At 47.8% G+C, this 16,368-nt stretch overlaps 1 protein-coding gene across 3 annotated transcripts in view; it reads left to right on the top strand.

The window, feature by feature from the left end:
* The window catches only part of USP37 (ubiquitin specific peptidase 37), a 40,270-nt gene that overhangs the window by 253 nt on the left and 23,649 nt on the right, over positions 1–16,368 (top strand). For 2 of the 3 annotated variants that reach the window (XM_083586560.1, XM_083586558.1), the window contains exons 2-6: positions 4,254–4,463; positions 5,751–5,919; positions 6,086–6,183; positions 7,515–7,696; positions 7,960–8,031. In XM_083586560.1, coding sequence (XP_083442686.1) covers positions 4,308–4,463; positions 5,751–5,919; positions 6,086–6,183; positions 7,515–7,696; positions 7,960–8,031 — 677 coding nt within the window. In that variant the 5' untranslated portion in view covers positions 4,254–4,307. The remainder of the gene's footprint in view (positions 1–4,253; positions 4,464–5,750; positions 5,920–6,085; positions 6,184–7,514; positions 7,697–7,959; positions 8,032–16,368) is intronic. The other variant, XM_083586559.1, reaches the window with a different exon arrangement.

Genomic DNA, 16,368 nt, shown 5'->3' with positions numbered 1-16,368 from the left:
AGGGCACGAGGGAGCCCCACTGGTACTCGCGGAGCAGGGAAGGGTCGGGGGGCGGCTGTGCGTGGGCGGCGGCCGTGGAGGCGGAGGTGGGGTCTCCGTAGCCGCTGAGGGGGGGGGGGTCGCCGCGCCTCAGCGTCTCTCTCTCCCCCCCCCGCGCCCTTGACCTTAGCCTGGCCCCTTTCGCTTCCTCAGGCCCAGCCGGCTGGCCGCTCTCCGACTACGGTGCGGCTGCTCCAAAGCTGACCCTCGGCCCTCCTCCCTCTGTTTCCTTCCCCCCGCTGGTTTAGCTGCCTCTCCCAGGCGTACCCAAGGCCCCAAGACGTAGCGGCCGGTCGGGTAGCCAGCTAGCCAGATTACTAGCTTTGCCCCAGGCAGCACGTAGAGATAGGACGAGAGCTTCTCCTCGTGGGGAATTTCTGCCTGCCGGGCTGTTCGCAAACACGACAAAGGTTAAAAACAACGCAGCGTCGGCAACTAGCGCCGTCCTCTTCTTCGGTTGCTTTCCCGCTCCTGCTCTGTTCCTCCTGGGATTGCTCACGTCTCCCTTCTGAAATGTAGACTTGGCTGGTTTTAACTTTGTCCCGCTGATCAGAAATTTACTTGCAAGGGTCCAGCAGCCACTTTCCAAGTCAGTGTACCAGGTGCTGTACAGTATTCAGGTGACTGGGTTCCTGCTTGCTTTTCACTGAAAGCATTCACAAATGCAACAGAGTTTGGTTAGGAAATTATAGTAGGGGCACAGATCTCCATTAGGGCTCCACCATGTCTTTCACCACCGTTTCTTTGTTTGCCTTGAACTCTTTGCTGAGGTGATATATGTGTTGAAAATCCACCCAACATTCTTAGAATCATAGAATCATAGAATCATAGAATCATAGAGTTGGAAGAGACCACAAGGGCCATCGAGTCCAACCCCCTGCCAAGCAGGAAACACCATCAGAGCACTCCTGACATATGGTTGTCAAGCCTCTGCTTAAAGACCTCCAAAGAAGGAGACTCCACCACACTCCTTGGCAGCAAATTCCACTGTCGAACAGCTCTTACTGTCAGGAAGTTCTTCCTAATGTTTAGGTGGAATCTTCTTTCTTGTAGTTTGGATCCATTGCTCCGTGTCCGCTTCTCTGGAGCAGCAGAAAACAACCTTTCTCCCTCCTCTATGTGACATCCTTTTATATATTTGAACATGGCTATCATATCACCCCTTAACCTCCTCTTCTCCAGGCTAAACATGCCCAGCTCCCTTAGCCGTTCCTCATAAGGCATCGTTTCCAGGCCTTTGACCATTTTGGTTGCCCTCCTCTGGACACGTTCCAGTTTGTCAATGTCCTTCTTGAACTGTGGTGCCCAGAACTGGACACAGTACTCCAGGTGAGGTCTGACCAGAGCAGAATACAGTGGCACTATTACTTCCCTTGATCTAGATGCTATACTCCTATTGATGCAGCCCAGAATTGCATTGGCTTTTTTAGCTGCCGCGTCACACTGTTGGCTCATGTCAAGTTTGTGGTCAACCAAGACTCCTAGATCCTTTTCACATGTAGTGCTCTCAAGCCAGGTGTCACCCATCTTGTATTTGTGCCTCTCATTTTTTTTGCCCAAGTGCAATACTTTACATTTCTCCCTGTTAAAATTCATCTTGTTTGTTTTGGCCCAGTTCTCTAATCTGTTAAGGTCGTTTTGAAGTGTGATCCTGTCCTCTGGGGTGTTAGCCACCCCTCCCAGTTTGGTGTCATCTGCAAATTTGATCAGGATGCCCTTGAGTCCATCATCCAAGTCGTTGATAAAGATGTTGAATAAGACCGGGCCCAAGACAGAACCCTGTGGCACCCCACTAGTCACTCTTCTCTTTACTGTTGCCCTTGCAAGTACACTGTTTGGCCCTAAACAGTTGTTGTAGATTATGATCTGTATGGAACAAGTGGTTCCTATTTTGTGGAAATAGGCTGGGCTGAAAACTTCAATGTCTCTTGTACCTGTTAAAACAATGGATTGTAATGCTGTTATATTTAGAACATTAAGGCTCCTGATTGTCTTTTTTTAATGCTGTGGAGTGTAGGCACTTTTTGTGGATAGTTCTAGTGCATTTAAGGATTTACACTCCGTTTTTTTTGGTATGTGCTCACTTATTGTGCAATTTTGTACATGCCTGCTCTGAAGTAAGTCCCACTGAATTCAGTGATGCTTACTCCTAAGTAAGGATTGCAGAGTTAATTTTTATTTGTTAAATATTTGTTTTATGGTCCCAGAAGGCTCTCAAAGTAACTTGCAGAATTTGCAATAAAATAAAATGCTAAAGAAACAACTGTTTATAGTACATGCTGATATACTCAAATTCTAATAATGAACCAGACAAGCAAGAAGACAGGACTTGGCACATGCCTACTGTTCCCTTAACATATTTTCACTGAACTTCATGTAGTTGGGTTTCAACTTGGATGACTAAACATCTGGAAGATGTGTCCCCCCCCAGAAATTGGGGGTACACCCCTAACTTTTAGGGAACTGTCATCATTGAATTTTAAAACATTAATAGTATTTATAGGGCAGTCACATTTGTGCAACAAGGAATCAGCTCAGTTTTTGCAGCTTGAGAGCATGCAGTGGTTTTAACCACCATGGCGTATGGCTAGTAGGGAGTGGTGAATGCATCATTGCATCAGGAGAAATTTGCATCATTGCATCAGGAGAAATTTCCCACTGCTTTGAAGGATGCAATGGCATGACCCCTGTAAAAGCCCTCCCTGGACTCCTTGTCAGTCACAAACCTTTCTGGGCAAGATGCCTGAGAGGGGGGTGGCCACTCAGCTGCAAATGCTCATGAAAGAGACTGGTTATCTTGATCACTTTTAGTCTGGTTTCAGACCTTGTTTGGGACTAAAATTGCTTTGGTCACCCTGATAGACTACCTCTGGAAGTGAGGCAGAGTAGTGTGACCTTGTTGAGTCTGCTGGATTTCTCAGTGGCTTTGGTTTAGTGGAGGATATGATTTTGCACAGGTTGTACTTCAACTTATGGGACAGTACTAGAAAGGTGCAGTGTTAGAAACTAAGATATGAAAGCCAGGAGCTAAATGGCACCTTAAACCTAGGTAATGGGTGCAACAACAGAATGTCAGGCAAGCATTTTTAAAAACAAGAAAACAAAGCTGAAAATGAACTGCAGCTAAAATATTATGTTCATTTTTCACATGGTCTTCTCCTTCCCCTGCCCACCCGCTAATTATTAGCGTGTCTCTTCTCCAGTCTTCAGAGAGTAGCTGGAAGTGGGAAGGCAGAAAAAGTTCCTCCTTTCCTTCCACTCTGCAGTTTTAGTCTGAAATCTTAGGCGCAGTGCTGTGCCCAGAGCTCAGAAACTTCTCATGCCAATGAAATTTCCTGTTGCAAAATGTGCCTAGAACAATGGGAGTTTCGAACACTGGAGGGGTGGTATTGCAATACGTTACTCATCCGCATGGAAGTTAATCCATGGAGTTCTTCAGGGAATTGAGTGCCACCAATATGTGGATGACTTTGAGCTTTACTTACATTAGTTGAGGTTGCAAGTTCTGGACCCATTGCCTGTAATGGGCTAGGTGAGGGCAAACTGAATTGAAGTTGAATCCTGCTAAGACATGAGATGCTGTGGCTTGTTGGTTCCAGGAAGTAGGGGAATTACCTCTTGATGGGATTTATACTGCCCTTGAAGGAGCCGGTGCATTGACTGGGTGTACCCTGGATACAAATCTCTCACTGGAGGCAGAGGTATCTTCAATGGCACAGAGTGCCTTTGCTCAGCTGCAGTTGATGCAGCAAATACAACCAAAGGACAGCTTGGCCACAGTGATTACGGTAGCAGTGTGACCAGCTGTACATGGAAACTTGAAGAGTTCCCAAGTTACCCTAGAAACATGTTGGTCCGTATGCCTGTCGCATTAACTTCAGCAGTGGCTAAAATGTGGGTGGTGCTAGTAAACTGACAAGTGTTATCAAGTTTAATTCCATACTCTGTTGTGTCTTTTTTGTGTGTGATACCTGTTCTCAATTACCTACTTTGATTTTTTTAAAAAAAGACTTAAGTAACGTGGAGCAGATTTAATAATCTTTGGGAGACCAATACTCATATTTCAAAAAGAGTCCATGCACACTGAGTACATATCCCGAAAGATGGGATAACTATCTGTAAAAATAATATAGCTCTTTGATTTAAAACAGTTGCTCAGTTTTGAAGATGGTTATTGAGAAGCTGCTAACTTTGTTCCTTTCTTTCTAAAACAGGATTTGTGTTTAAAAGCAAACTTCATTATTTTCATAGACTAGTTGTATGAAAACATGGCTCCACTGAAATTACGTGGGACTATTCGCTTGCGCAGCATACAGACTGGGACTACAAAATGGAAAGAAGGGACATTCGAAATAGTTGATAAGGATAGCAAAGTGACTCTGGCGGTTCACTACAATGCTGGAGGAATGCCAAAGATATTTCAGGTACCTCAGAATCTCAAAGGCCTTTTGTTTTGAAGTTGTACAGGAGCTGTATGCCTCTGAACAACTGTCCTTTTAAAGTCCATTTAGCTGTCACTTGAACTTTCCTTAGAGACTTATTCTTTTTTCTGCTTTCTAGAACACTGATCCTACTGTATTGCACTGTGAATTATTGAGGTGTACTGTTCAATGTACAGTGGTACCTCGGGTTACATACGCTTCAGGTTACATACGCTTCAGGTTACAGACTCCACTACCCCAGAAATAGTACCTCAGGTTAAGAACTTTGCTTCAGGATGAGAACAGAAATCGTGCTCTGGCGGAGCGGCGGCAACAGGAGGCCCCATTAGCTAAAGTAGTGCTTCAGGTTAAGAACAGTTTCAGGTTAAGAACGGGCCTCCGGAACGAATTAAGTACTTAACCTGAGGTACCACTGTGCTCGTAGAGCAAGGATGATTTTAAAAAACAACAACTAAACCTTGGGAGAAAATAATACCTAGATGTTTCATTATTTAGTTATTTAGAATATTTTAATCCTATTTTTGTGGCTCTAAGAGGCCCTCAAACTGGCTTACAAAAGATTTTCAATGAGACAAAACATTTTAGGTATTAGGATACTACTGGCACTGGTAATAAAGAAAAGTTTGTTTGTTGTCTGTTTCATTTTCTGCTGGTTATAGTATTGAAAATTCTTAATGTAGATTCATTGTTAGATTATTCCTCTGTATACACTCTTCCCATAATTAGCTGTGAGTCATAGTGGCATTTTAGATTCATGGGGATTTTGTATCCAAGGCTACAGTCTTATCACACTAATCTGGGTGTAAGCCCCAATGACCACAGTAGCTCCTGCATAAGATTTCACTTCATGTCTAGCTGGCTGCTGGTGCACAGCTCATCTCTTTTTTTCTATTTACAACGTTTATATGTAGTCTAGTCTCGAAAGATAACCAGCATTGCTATTGCTTTTGGGGGGAAGAAATTCTAGAGACTAAAACAAATTTATTATGGTTTAAAAGTCCTTCATAAATGGAAACTAAATTTTTCTTTAGTAAGTGTTTTTTGTTATATTCACTATCCTTAATGCGTACATATAAGTGTTGCAAAATTGAAAAGATAGGAGCTGAGGGAATTGTTTTTAAAAGTGTACTGAGTAGGAATTGTTTACGGTGTGGGATAGCATATGAACATACATAGTCTTTTTCAGTGTGAAGCATATTTAAATGCATCTTTCTTAGTATGGAAATATGTATCTTTTAAACTATCCATATGATACTTACTGTTTTACAGCTAAACCATAATATAAAAAATGTGACTGTGCGACCAAGTAGAGGGAAACTGTGTTCCTTGATTATATCATTAAAGGATACTAGTTACCTGACAGTGGATAAAATATCACCTAAGGATGCAGAGGAAATGAAGCAGTTTCTGGAAGCTGTTCAAAATGGAGTTCATACAGGTTAGTGTTAATTATAGATTTGGAGTGTGGGGAAATGACTTCACTACTTGTTTAGGCTAAAATCAACTTTTATAAACAAAGTCTACTGTTAGTGAAAAAATAAAATGCTAGTAAAACTTATTGTAAATACATTTAAAAATCATAAAATGGTGTATTTTTGTTGTAGCTGTGAAATCATCCCAAGGGTCTGGCAGTTTTGGTGTTCTGGGCAGTAGAACCACACAGAGGGATTCTAATAGGCAATTCCCATATATTGAAAACCAGGTATTTTAAACTGTTTCTTTCTTTTCTAATGCTCCTATTTCTATATCTGCTGTATACAATAAATATTATCTGTCCACATATTTAGTAGTGATAAATGGGAAAAATTTGAATTTGTGTATTTAATCTTTAATATCTCCTGATAAATTTCATTCCAGAATAAAACAGCCTGTGGGCATTCCCACCAGATATGGAAAAAGTCCCTTTATTCCCACGGGTTGATGATTTCACTGATCTCAAAGGTTAAGACTATCTTATACAGAATACAGTAACTTCGTTTCCTGTCCTTCTGCCCCAAATTGTTGCACCTAAGAGAGATTAGGCAGAACCTTCTTGGTGTCTGTAGGGAAGAACAAAAGACTTTATTATTTCATTCATCTATTCAGGGAAGACATTTCTAAGTTCACCTTCAGTAGGTGGGTCTGTCAACCTTGGCTATCAGTTTTGACTTCTTCCAATCCCAGAAGGTCTCTTGTCCTGCTCAGTGTGGGGAGTAGCCATATTGGTGGCCTTTGGCACATATGCTTTCCCTTTCAGATCAATTTAGTGTGACAATTTAGAATGTCACACGGGACACATTTGGGGCAATTGTTTCTAAATTTTGTCTTCGAACTGGGAGGAGACAGCCCCCCGCCCACCAAGAATGGAGATAGGAAGTTTAGTGTAGCCCTTCGTCTGGAGACTGATGGGTGGAGTCACTCGCAGGATGCTCTCCCATCTCCAAGGAGAAGGAACACTCACGATAAGTTCAAGGTTCCGTTTCAGGCCACTGTTCTTAAAGAATATATATTGCTTCTGACTCTGTAGCACTTGTAGTCTAGTCTGCCAAATAAAGGAATAGTAGTTAGAGGCCGATTGAGACTAGATCTGAATACCACACCTGTATCTTAACTTTATTTGGACGGTAAGGAGGTGCCTCCTAAGATCTTGTTCTTCAAACTGTTCTACTATTCTTTTTGCTTTTCATTTACAATATGCATCCCGGCCAAAGAGGATTTCTGATGTGAGGTGGTTACATACAGCCAGGCATCTAGTTAGCCTACACAGGTAATCTAGCAGGTTCACAGTCCATTTGGGATCCTATGCGTGAATCAGTGACTGCAGCGAAGTCTGTCATCATGGCAACTTGAAATATGGCTACTGCAGTAAAATTATGGCAGCTGCTTATAAGTTCTGTAGGAAAGTGCCAGTTACTACAGATGTAATCCATATGCAGTGTTTGCTGGGTTGCCAGGTGGCCTGCTGATAGCATATGTGCCACTGACTCTCTGAAATGGGTCCATGATTTGAAATACAGTATGCTGTACTGATTACAGTGTTTATGATTCTCATAGACTCCTTCAAAAAAAGGGATTGTAGAAAATAAAGATGAAACTCAACTTCGTAAGGTGCTGGGCAACCCAGGAAGGGCATCCATTAAGAATTCTTCAGTAACTGGAACGCCTGGCTACCGAGTTACCATTTCTAGTCCTTCTGCTGCTTCAACACCTCACAGAACAGGGCTGTTGGAAAACCGGTATGAAAATAAACTTTTAAGGCACTGCAGCCTTTGATAGGCACTCATTAAAACATGAATAGCTTTGAACATAGTATTAGTAAACTGCTTTTCCATGTCTTTACTAACACTCTTTGGAAAATGTACTAAAAGCTTTAACTCTAAACTAGCTGGAAGGCAGTTAACCATTTTATGATAAGGCTTATGGAGGTTGCATGAGAATGTGAGTTGGGCTCACATTGTTTCCCTGTTGACTAAATGATTTCCCCCCCTTAATAAAACAGTGAAAGAAGGAAAAGGACACCACCTACCTCCGAGATGAATGAAGATTACCCAAAAGAGAATGATTCATCAACGTATGTTGTTATGGTTCTTACTTTTTATTCCCCTCCCCCCACATTAATTCTGTTGGGAAAAAACTCCTTAATCTCTCTTCACTCCTATTTCATAATGCCTTGCAAACATGAAGCACTTGAAAATAATGCCTTGCAAATATGAAGCACTTGAAAATTGTAAGAATTCAGAAATATGGAATGTTGTATGTTTTTAGTTTGGTATGCCAGTTAAAAATGTTCTTCATAGTTGCCCTTCATGGTGATTACTGAATGAGTGATTTGAATCTAATGGTCTTTTATAATTTTACTATTAAAACGTAAGTCTAGATTATTATTCTTTAGCATCAGTGAGTGTAGTTATGGTATTTTTAACAAGATGTATTGCTGTGGTTGCCCGTGGAATTGGTGGCATCCTTGAGGACTTCCCCTGAGGCCCACAAAGTCTTTGTACCTTCTCCTCACTCCTGCAAACTATATAGAGCTTAAAATGAAATTAGAAGAGCAACACCCTTTCCTCTTAATTTAAGTTCTCTGGCTTTTCAAAGTTATGAACAGGCACCTAAGCAGCTGAACAGAAAGAAGAGTGACTGAGTAGGATAAAGGAAGTGTTCTGTGAGACGGAAGGGAAACCATAACCAGAGGGGAGGCAGGAATATGAGTTGGAGAGAGCACAAATGAGAAGAGTGCTGTTGTAGTCAGGTCCTGCTTGTGGACTTCTTAGAAGCATTTTGTTGGCCACTGTGAGACCAGAATGCTGGACCAGATGGATCATCGTTTTCATCCAGCAACACTTCCTATGCTTTTAAGTTCTAGATGGGAAGAAGAAAGTGAGATCCTATATGAGTCAGGAGGGAGAGCATGCCAAAGAGAAAAAGAATGGACGTTAGAAGTAATGTGTGCACACACATAAGTTGGATCAACAAAAATGATTCTCTTGAAATTGTTTTATGATTTTTCAGGAGTCCCCCAAACCACAGGTATCTGTGTCTATTCACTAAAACATAAAAATCATGTTGCAGATACGTTGCAAAAACGTGGATCAGAGGCACAGAGCCTTATAAATCATTATAATTTTTACAATGTATCTCCTCAAAATTACAATCATATCATAGGTCACCTTAGCGTCTGGAGGTATGTTTCGTTTTTCGTTATCATATCCTATACACAAATCATAAATGTCTATGCCTTGGGTCATTATTTTTGTGGTGCTAGCAGTTTCTGGATCTCTGACTTTAGTTTTAGTTTTTAATTATTTTGTGCTCTCCCATTGTAAACTGCAATTTGATGATTTTTTTGGTAAAACCATGCAAATTCAAGAGGATCCGTTTTAGTTCCACTAGGTCTGACATTTACTCAGACCCTAGGGAAAAGCAGAAGTTTGTGTGTACACACCGTCTGTCTGAGGGACTGGTGGGGAGACAAGTGAGCAGACAGGCTGGTGCACCCAGCAGCCTCTCAAAATTCCATATGGGCCCCCAAAATTTGACAGTCCCCGAATAGTATACAGTGGTACCTCCGGTTATGAACTTACCGTATTTTTCGCTTCATAAGACGCACCTAGTTTTTAGAGGAGGAAAACAAGGGAAAAAACATTCTGAACGAAACAGTGGGTGTCAGAGACTGCCTCTAGGTCCCGGCTCACAAAGGACCAACGCTAGCCGGTAGAACTGAATAAAGTCTTTATTGAAGTATAATTTCCATTTCCACATCTTAGCGTGCGTCTCTACGTCTATTCCCTAGATCGGCGAAGTCCCATCTGAATCTCCGCCTCCTGTACACCAGTTCAAGACCCTAGCCTTGCTCCACCTTTTGCGTCTCTCCTTTCGCCTCTGGGTCCTACCACCCCCCGGGGTTCCTTCCTTCCTGGATGCCTCGGATGCGGACCCTTCGGATTCCTCCCCCTCCCTTCGGCGGGCTTTAGGACCTGGCTCCCTTTCCGGGCTGCTCATTGCGCCTCCCTCTGGTACATTTGAACTTGGCGCGCGCGCGCTGTCTCCGACCCTCCTCTCTACCGTTTCCTCGCTCTCTGACGCAGGCGTGGCTGCTGCCGGAGAGCTGCCTGTCGCTGGTGCCTGGAACTCCTCCCCCCTGCTGCTCTCTGGTGGAGTAGCTGGTCCGGATTTCCAGCTGCTGCTCTCTGAATCCCCTCTGGTCCCTTCTTCCTGGGGTGTCCCTCTTGGTAACCCCCCAGCTCTGCCCACGGGAGCCCCTTTCTGTGAATCCTCCGATTCGCTGGACAGACTTAGAGATCTCGGACGGCTATCATCGCTAACCTCTCCTTCCGATTCCTCGCCATCCGTTCCCTCTGCTCCTGAACCCCTGACATCCATCCCCCCCTCGAAGCCCCCCCTTCCCCCCTCCCCTCCTTCCGGTGTGGGTTCTGGGTGCTCCGTCGTGGCAGGGGTGAGTGCCGGATACAGTTCTTCCCTCGTGTCGTACATCACATCGGGCAGGTCTGGCTCGTCCTCCGTGCGCTCGTCGACGTCGATCTCCTCTGCTTCCATCTCCCTGCCTTCGTGTTCAAATCCCACGTCCTCCCCCAACACGTCCATGTCCATCTCTCCCCCGTCCCCCTCTGAGGGTGATGCCTGCCAGGGACCCCCCAGCCACTTCCTGCGCCACTGCTCCTCTGGTTGATTATCCCACCAATAGGAGCGGTCTGAGGCAGAACCCGAGGGTGAACCTTCCGGAGAGCGTATGTGTGGTGCCGTCTCCTCGTCCGAGTCGAACCCCTGGAACGTGCTGCCTGAAAGTGTGGGTGTGAAGAGCCAGTCATCGAAATACTCGGCTGGCATGGGCCTGTGTGGGAAAATGGCATGGAACTCTTCCTTGAGAAGAGGCTCGTCCAAGGCATAGCCCGGCACCCAACTGTTGGCGCTGGCCGGGGTATCCTCTCTGGCAAGAAGGTATTCTACTCCCTCTTCCCCCCATCTCGAGTCTAAAATCTCTGTGACTTCGTTGATGCGCTCCCCTCTTGGCGACCCCCTTTCCCTGGGTCCTTCTCTGGGCGGATCTGGTGCTGTGCCTGGCTCGTGAAATCTATGCGGTGCTTTGTAGGGCGTGAGCACCGATCTATGGAAGACCGGATGCATTCTGGAACCCTCCGGAAGCGCTAACCGGAAGGCCACTGGATTGACCTGTGCCTGGACTTGGTAAGGCCCTAGCTGCTTATGCCCTAGCTTCTTCTTGGCCAACGATCTGGTCGGCACTGCTTGCGCTGCTAACCAAACCCAGTCTCCCACCTGTATGTCTTCCCCTACTCTCCTGTGTCTGTCAGCCTGCAGTTTGTATGCGTGCTTTGCCAGTTCCAACTGCCTCCTAAGCTGTTCGTGGACTTCCTGCAACTCTGACGCTAATTCTTCCGCTGCCTGCGGCTCCCCCTCCCCCACTCTCTCTAAACCTGGGAAGGTTCTGGGATGCCTCCCGTTGTTGGCGAAGAACGGCGTCACCCCCGTCGACACGTGCTTCGTATTGTTGTAAGCGAACTCTGCGAGGGGCAGGTAGTCCACCCACGTGTTAGGCTGCTGATTGGCGTAGCATCTCAGGTACTGCTGCATGATGGCGTTGACCCTCTCCGCTTGTCCGTTGGTCTGCGGGTGTCTCGCCGACGCTAGATTGATCTTGACGTTCAGGATGCCCATCAACTTTTGCCAGAAGTTCGAGATGAACTGCCGCCCCCGGTCGGATAGAATAGATCGTGGCAGACCGTGGACCTTAAACACGTGGTCTATGAACAGTTTGGCGGTCTGTTCTGCCGTGGCCACCTTCGCACACGGAATGAAGTGTGCCATCTTGGTAAACATGTCCACCACCACAAGCACTGCCGTCTTTCCCCTCGAACCGGGCAGATCCGTGACAAAGTCCAGGGCCACCCGTTCCCACGGCTCAGACGGCGTCTGCAACGGTTCCAGCAATCCCGCCGGCGGTTTGTGCACTGACTTGGCCCTTTGGCAGGTGTCGCATCTCGAGACGTAATCCGCTACTTCCCCCCGCATCTTGGGCCACCAAAAGTCTCTGGTCACTAGTTCTACAGTCTTTTCTCTGCCAAAGTGCCCGGCAGTGGGGGCGTCGTGTAGCTGCTGCAGCACCCTCGCGCGGAGGTCATTCCCCGGCACGTAGAGTGCTCCCTTGCGGATGAGCAAACCGTCTCTGATCTGGAACTCGTCGTCCCTCACCGTGCCCTTGTGCACCTCCTCCATCTTGGCTAGCGCGAAGGGGTCCTCCCGCAACGCTCGACGTACGGCGTCCAGATCCACGGTCGCCGAGGCGCAAGCCCACGCTTCCGGTGCGAAAATGTGCTTGGCTGCCGACGGTGCCTCCTCCTCGAGGTATTGCGGCTTTCTGGACAAGGCATCCGCCATGATGTTGTTGTCACCCGGGATGTACTCTATCTTGAAGTCGAAGTCCGCGAAGAACTCTGCCCATCTAATGTGCCTCTGATTCAGGAACCTCGCCGTGCGCCAGTACTCTAGATTCTTGTGGTCCGTGCGGACCTGCACTGTGTGCCTGGCTCCGATAAGGAAGTGCCGCCACGCTTTGAACGCTGCATGGATGGCTAGCAACTCCCTGTCCCAGATGGTGTAATTCTGCTCCGACTTGCTGAGCTTCCTTGAGTAGAAGGCGCACGGCCTCCAGTCCCCCTGCTGGTCTTGTTGCAACAGTACAGCTCCCACGGCTCTGTCTGAGGCGTCCGTCTCCACCCTCATCGGTCTGCTGGGATTTACATGCAGCAGCTGCTCCTCGGAAGCGAAGAGACGCTTGAGTTTCTGAAAGGACTGCTCCGCCTCCTCCGTCCAGATAAACTTCTTCTTCTTGGAGCTGAGCGTGTCGGTGATGGCCGCCGTTTGCATAGCGAACCCCTTGATGAACTTGCGATAAAAGTTGGCAAAGCCGACAAACCGCTGGACTTCCTTCCTATTGCGCGGGCTTTTCCAGTCCAATACTGAGCGAACCTTGGCGCTGTCCATGGCGAGCCCCTTGTCCGACAGTTTATAGCCCAGGAAATCCACCTCCGTCACGTCGAACTGGCACTTCTCCAGCTTGGCGTACAGCCTGTGCTCCTTTAGTCTCCGCAGAACTTCCCTGACATCCCTCTCGTGCGCTTCTCGCGACTCAGAAAATATCAGGATGTCGTCCAGGAAGCATACGCATTTCTTGTAAAGGAGTCCCGCCAACACGTGATGCATAAAGGCTTGAAAACAGTGAGAGCCATTTTGTAATCCGAAGGGCATAACTCTGTATTCGTAGGTGCCCAGTGGTGTGAACATGGCCGTCTTCCACTCGTCGCCCTCCCGCACACGAATCAGGTTGTACGCGCCTCGCAGATCCAACTTGGTGAAAACGCGTCCTTTCCTTACCGTCGCGAGCAGGTCGTCTATTTTGGGCATGGGGAAGGACGAGGGCTTGGTTTTCGAGTTCAAAATTCGAAAGTCAACTACAAGCCTCTTCTGGGGCGTGTCTCGCTTCTTCACAAAGAATACTGAGCTGCCCCCTACAGCTTTCGACTCCCGAATGAACCCGCGCTTCAAATTGTGGTCTATGAACTCCCTAAGTTCCTGCAGTTCGTCCTCAGACATGGAATACAGTTTCCCTGTTGGCAGCGTTGCCCCCGGCAGGAGATCAATCTTGCAGTCATAGGGTCTGTGGGGGGGCAGTTTGTCCGCCTCCTTCTCGCAGAAGACCTCCAAAAACTCCTTGTACTTGTTGGGCACCGCTTGCACCATGCCTAGGTGTAGCTGCGGTGCATCCTCTCGCCCCTCTCCTTCCTGGCAGGTCTGGATGCAGTGCGCTGCGCAGTAGGAAGAACAGAAGGTCAATTGCCGCTGGTACCACGCTAATGCCGGGCTGTGCCTATCCAGCCAACTCATGCCCAACACTATGGGCGTGTCCGACAATTGGGTGACGTTGAAGCTGATGACTTCTCGGTGATTCCCAATTTGCATCACCATAGGTGGTGTCTGCTGCACCACCTGCCCCCCTAGCAGTTCCCTGCCATCCACTGTGACCACGTTCAGGGGCAGTGTGGCTGGCAGTAGCGCTATGTTGTGTTGTTGAAGGAATTCCAGTGCGATAAAGTCCGCATTACTGCCAGAGTCAATCGTAATCGGCACTTCTAAAGTGAGACCACTGGGCAGCTGGAGCGATGCGGTGAGCTGCACCACTGGTTTGGGCGGGAGAGGATCCGTGGGCTTCAAAATCTCTGGGGACTTCTTCACTGACTCGCCTGGCTGGCCCCCAGTGCTTCCGTTTCCCTGCCGTGGTTCACTTTGCTGAGTTGCTCCCATTACTGTTATTGAAGCTGCAGTGTGCTTGTGGAGCCTCTGGGGACACTCTTTCGCCATGTGCTTCGAACTGTCACAGATGTAACACTTCCTGTTCCCTCTAGGCTGCTTTGTTTTGACTGCTCCCGGTGTTAAGGCTCTGGTGGCTGATTGAGCTCTAGCACCGCCGATCTCCATTGGCTCCTCCCCCCCTGCTTGCGGAGGCGTTGATTGCGCACGCGCGACATCCCTGGGCAAGAGGGAGGGCACTCTGGCTGGTGTGCGTCCCCAACGCCCTTCTCCTCTGTCCCAAGGGCGGTCCTCCAGCCTCACCCCCACTGCAAGCGATCTGTCCACCACCTCCTGGGTGCTTTTGGGTCTCTCCCCCCGCGCTATCTCATCCTTGATTTGGGGGTTCAATCCTTCCCAATAAAGATCTCTAACGGGGGGGGAATCCTTGTCCCACCCCAAGGCATTGACCAATGCAAAAAAGCGGGAGTGATACTGCCTCACGCTGGCTTTCCCTTGTCTCAGCTCAAATATGTCCTTACGGGCAATGTCAATGTCTATTTTCGATAGAAAGCAAGAATCCATCGCTTTAATGAATGCAGCTGAACTCTGGAGCGCTGGGTCCATATCTCTCCACAGATTGCGCAGACATGCTTTCGCGTCTCCATGCAAATGAGACAAGATAAACCCCACTTTTTCTTGCTCATCTCTAAACTCTTTCTCCAGCAGTTTCAGCGCGAACTGCACGTCTGCTCGGAAATTGGGGTACTGCTGCAAATTCCCATCAAAGTGAGATACAATGCTGCCTCCAGTCCTTCCCAACCCGATTCCCTCGGATCTGGAACCCGTTTGTGCCTGCTTAGCAAGCACTTCCAACCTGGCTTGGAGATCTCGGCATGCAGCAGCCGCTTCATCCTCTCTTTTCCTGGAGGCGATTATCTCTGCGCTGAGCTGCGTTACCGCTTCTCGCAGGGAAGCAATTTGCTCTTCAGTAGACATGTCGCTTGACTTTTGTGAGCTCCAAAGGCACCAGTCCTCTTTCCTCCCTGCTTCGCTCCCCACACGCCGCTTGAGTCAAAGAGAACTGATGAAAACTTCACAGAGATGGGACTTACTGTCAGAGACTGCCTCTAGGTCCCGGCTCACAAAGGACCAACGCTAGCCGGTAGAACTGAATAAAGTCTTTATTGAAGTATAATTTCCATTTCCACATCTTAGCGTGCGTCTCTACGTCTATTCCCTAGATCGGCGAAGTCCCATCTGAATCTCCGCCTCCTGTACACCAGTTCAAGACCCTAGCCTTGCTCCACCTTTTGCGTCTCTCCTTTCGCCTCTGGGTCCTACCACCCCCCGGGGTTCCTTCCTTCCTGGATGCCTCGGATGCGGACCCTTCGGATTCCTCCCCCTCCCTTCGGCGGGCTTTAGGACCTGGCTCCCTTTCCGGGCTGCTCATTGCGCCTCCCTCTGGTACATTTGAACTTGGCGCGCGCGCGCTGTCTCCGACCCTCCTCTCTACCGTTTCCTCGCTCTCTGACGCAGGCGTGGCTGCTGCCGGAGAGCTGCCTGTCGCTGGTGCCTGGAACTCCTCCCCCCTGCTGCTCTCTGGTGGAGTAGCTGGTCCGGATTTCCAGCTGCTGCTCTCTGAATCCCCTCTGGTCCCTTCTTCCTGGGGTGTCCCTCTTGGTAACCCCCCAGCTCTGCCCACGGGAGCCCCTTTCTGTGAATCCTCCGATTCGCTGGACAGACTTAGAGATCTCGGACGGCTATCATCGCTAACCTCTCCTTCCGATTCCTCGCCATCCGTTCCCTCTGCTCCTGAACCCCTGACAGTGGGTTTATGATTTTTGTGGTTCATGCTGTGGCCACAGACATGATATATGATTTGACGGTGAGTTTGGGGTGACCCAATGCAAAAATCCTGAGGATCCATGTGGATCCGTGCTTTGTAACCACGTTTTTATGCCATTGCGGCCCCACGAAACAGTGGATGCGTGGGTTTTTTGGTGCAGCCTATAGCCATGGACATGCTATGTGATCTGATGGTGAATTTGGGGTGACCCAATGCAAAAATCCTGAGGATCCATGTGCT

The sequence above is a fragment of the Podarcis filfolensis genome (genome assembly GCF_964270895.1).
Source record: "Podarcis filfolensis genome assembly, chromosome: 1".
Classification (NCBI taxonomy): Eukaryota; Metazoa; Chordata; class Lepidosauria; order Squamata; family Lacertidae; genus Podarcis; species Podarcis filfolensis.
This window is presented reverse-complemented; position numbering and strand designations above follow the sequence as displayed.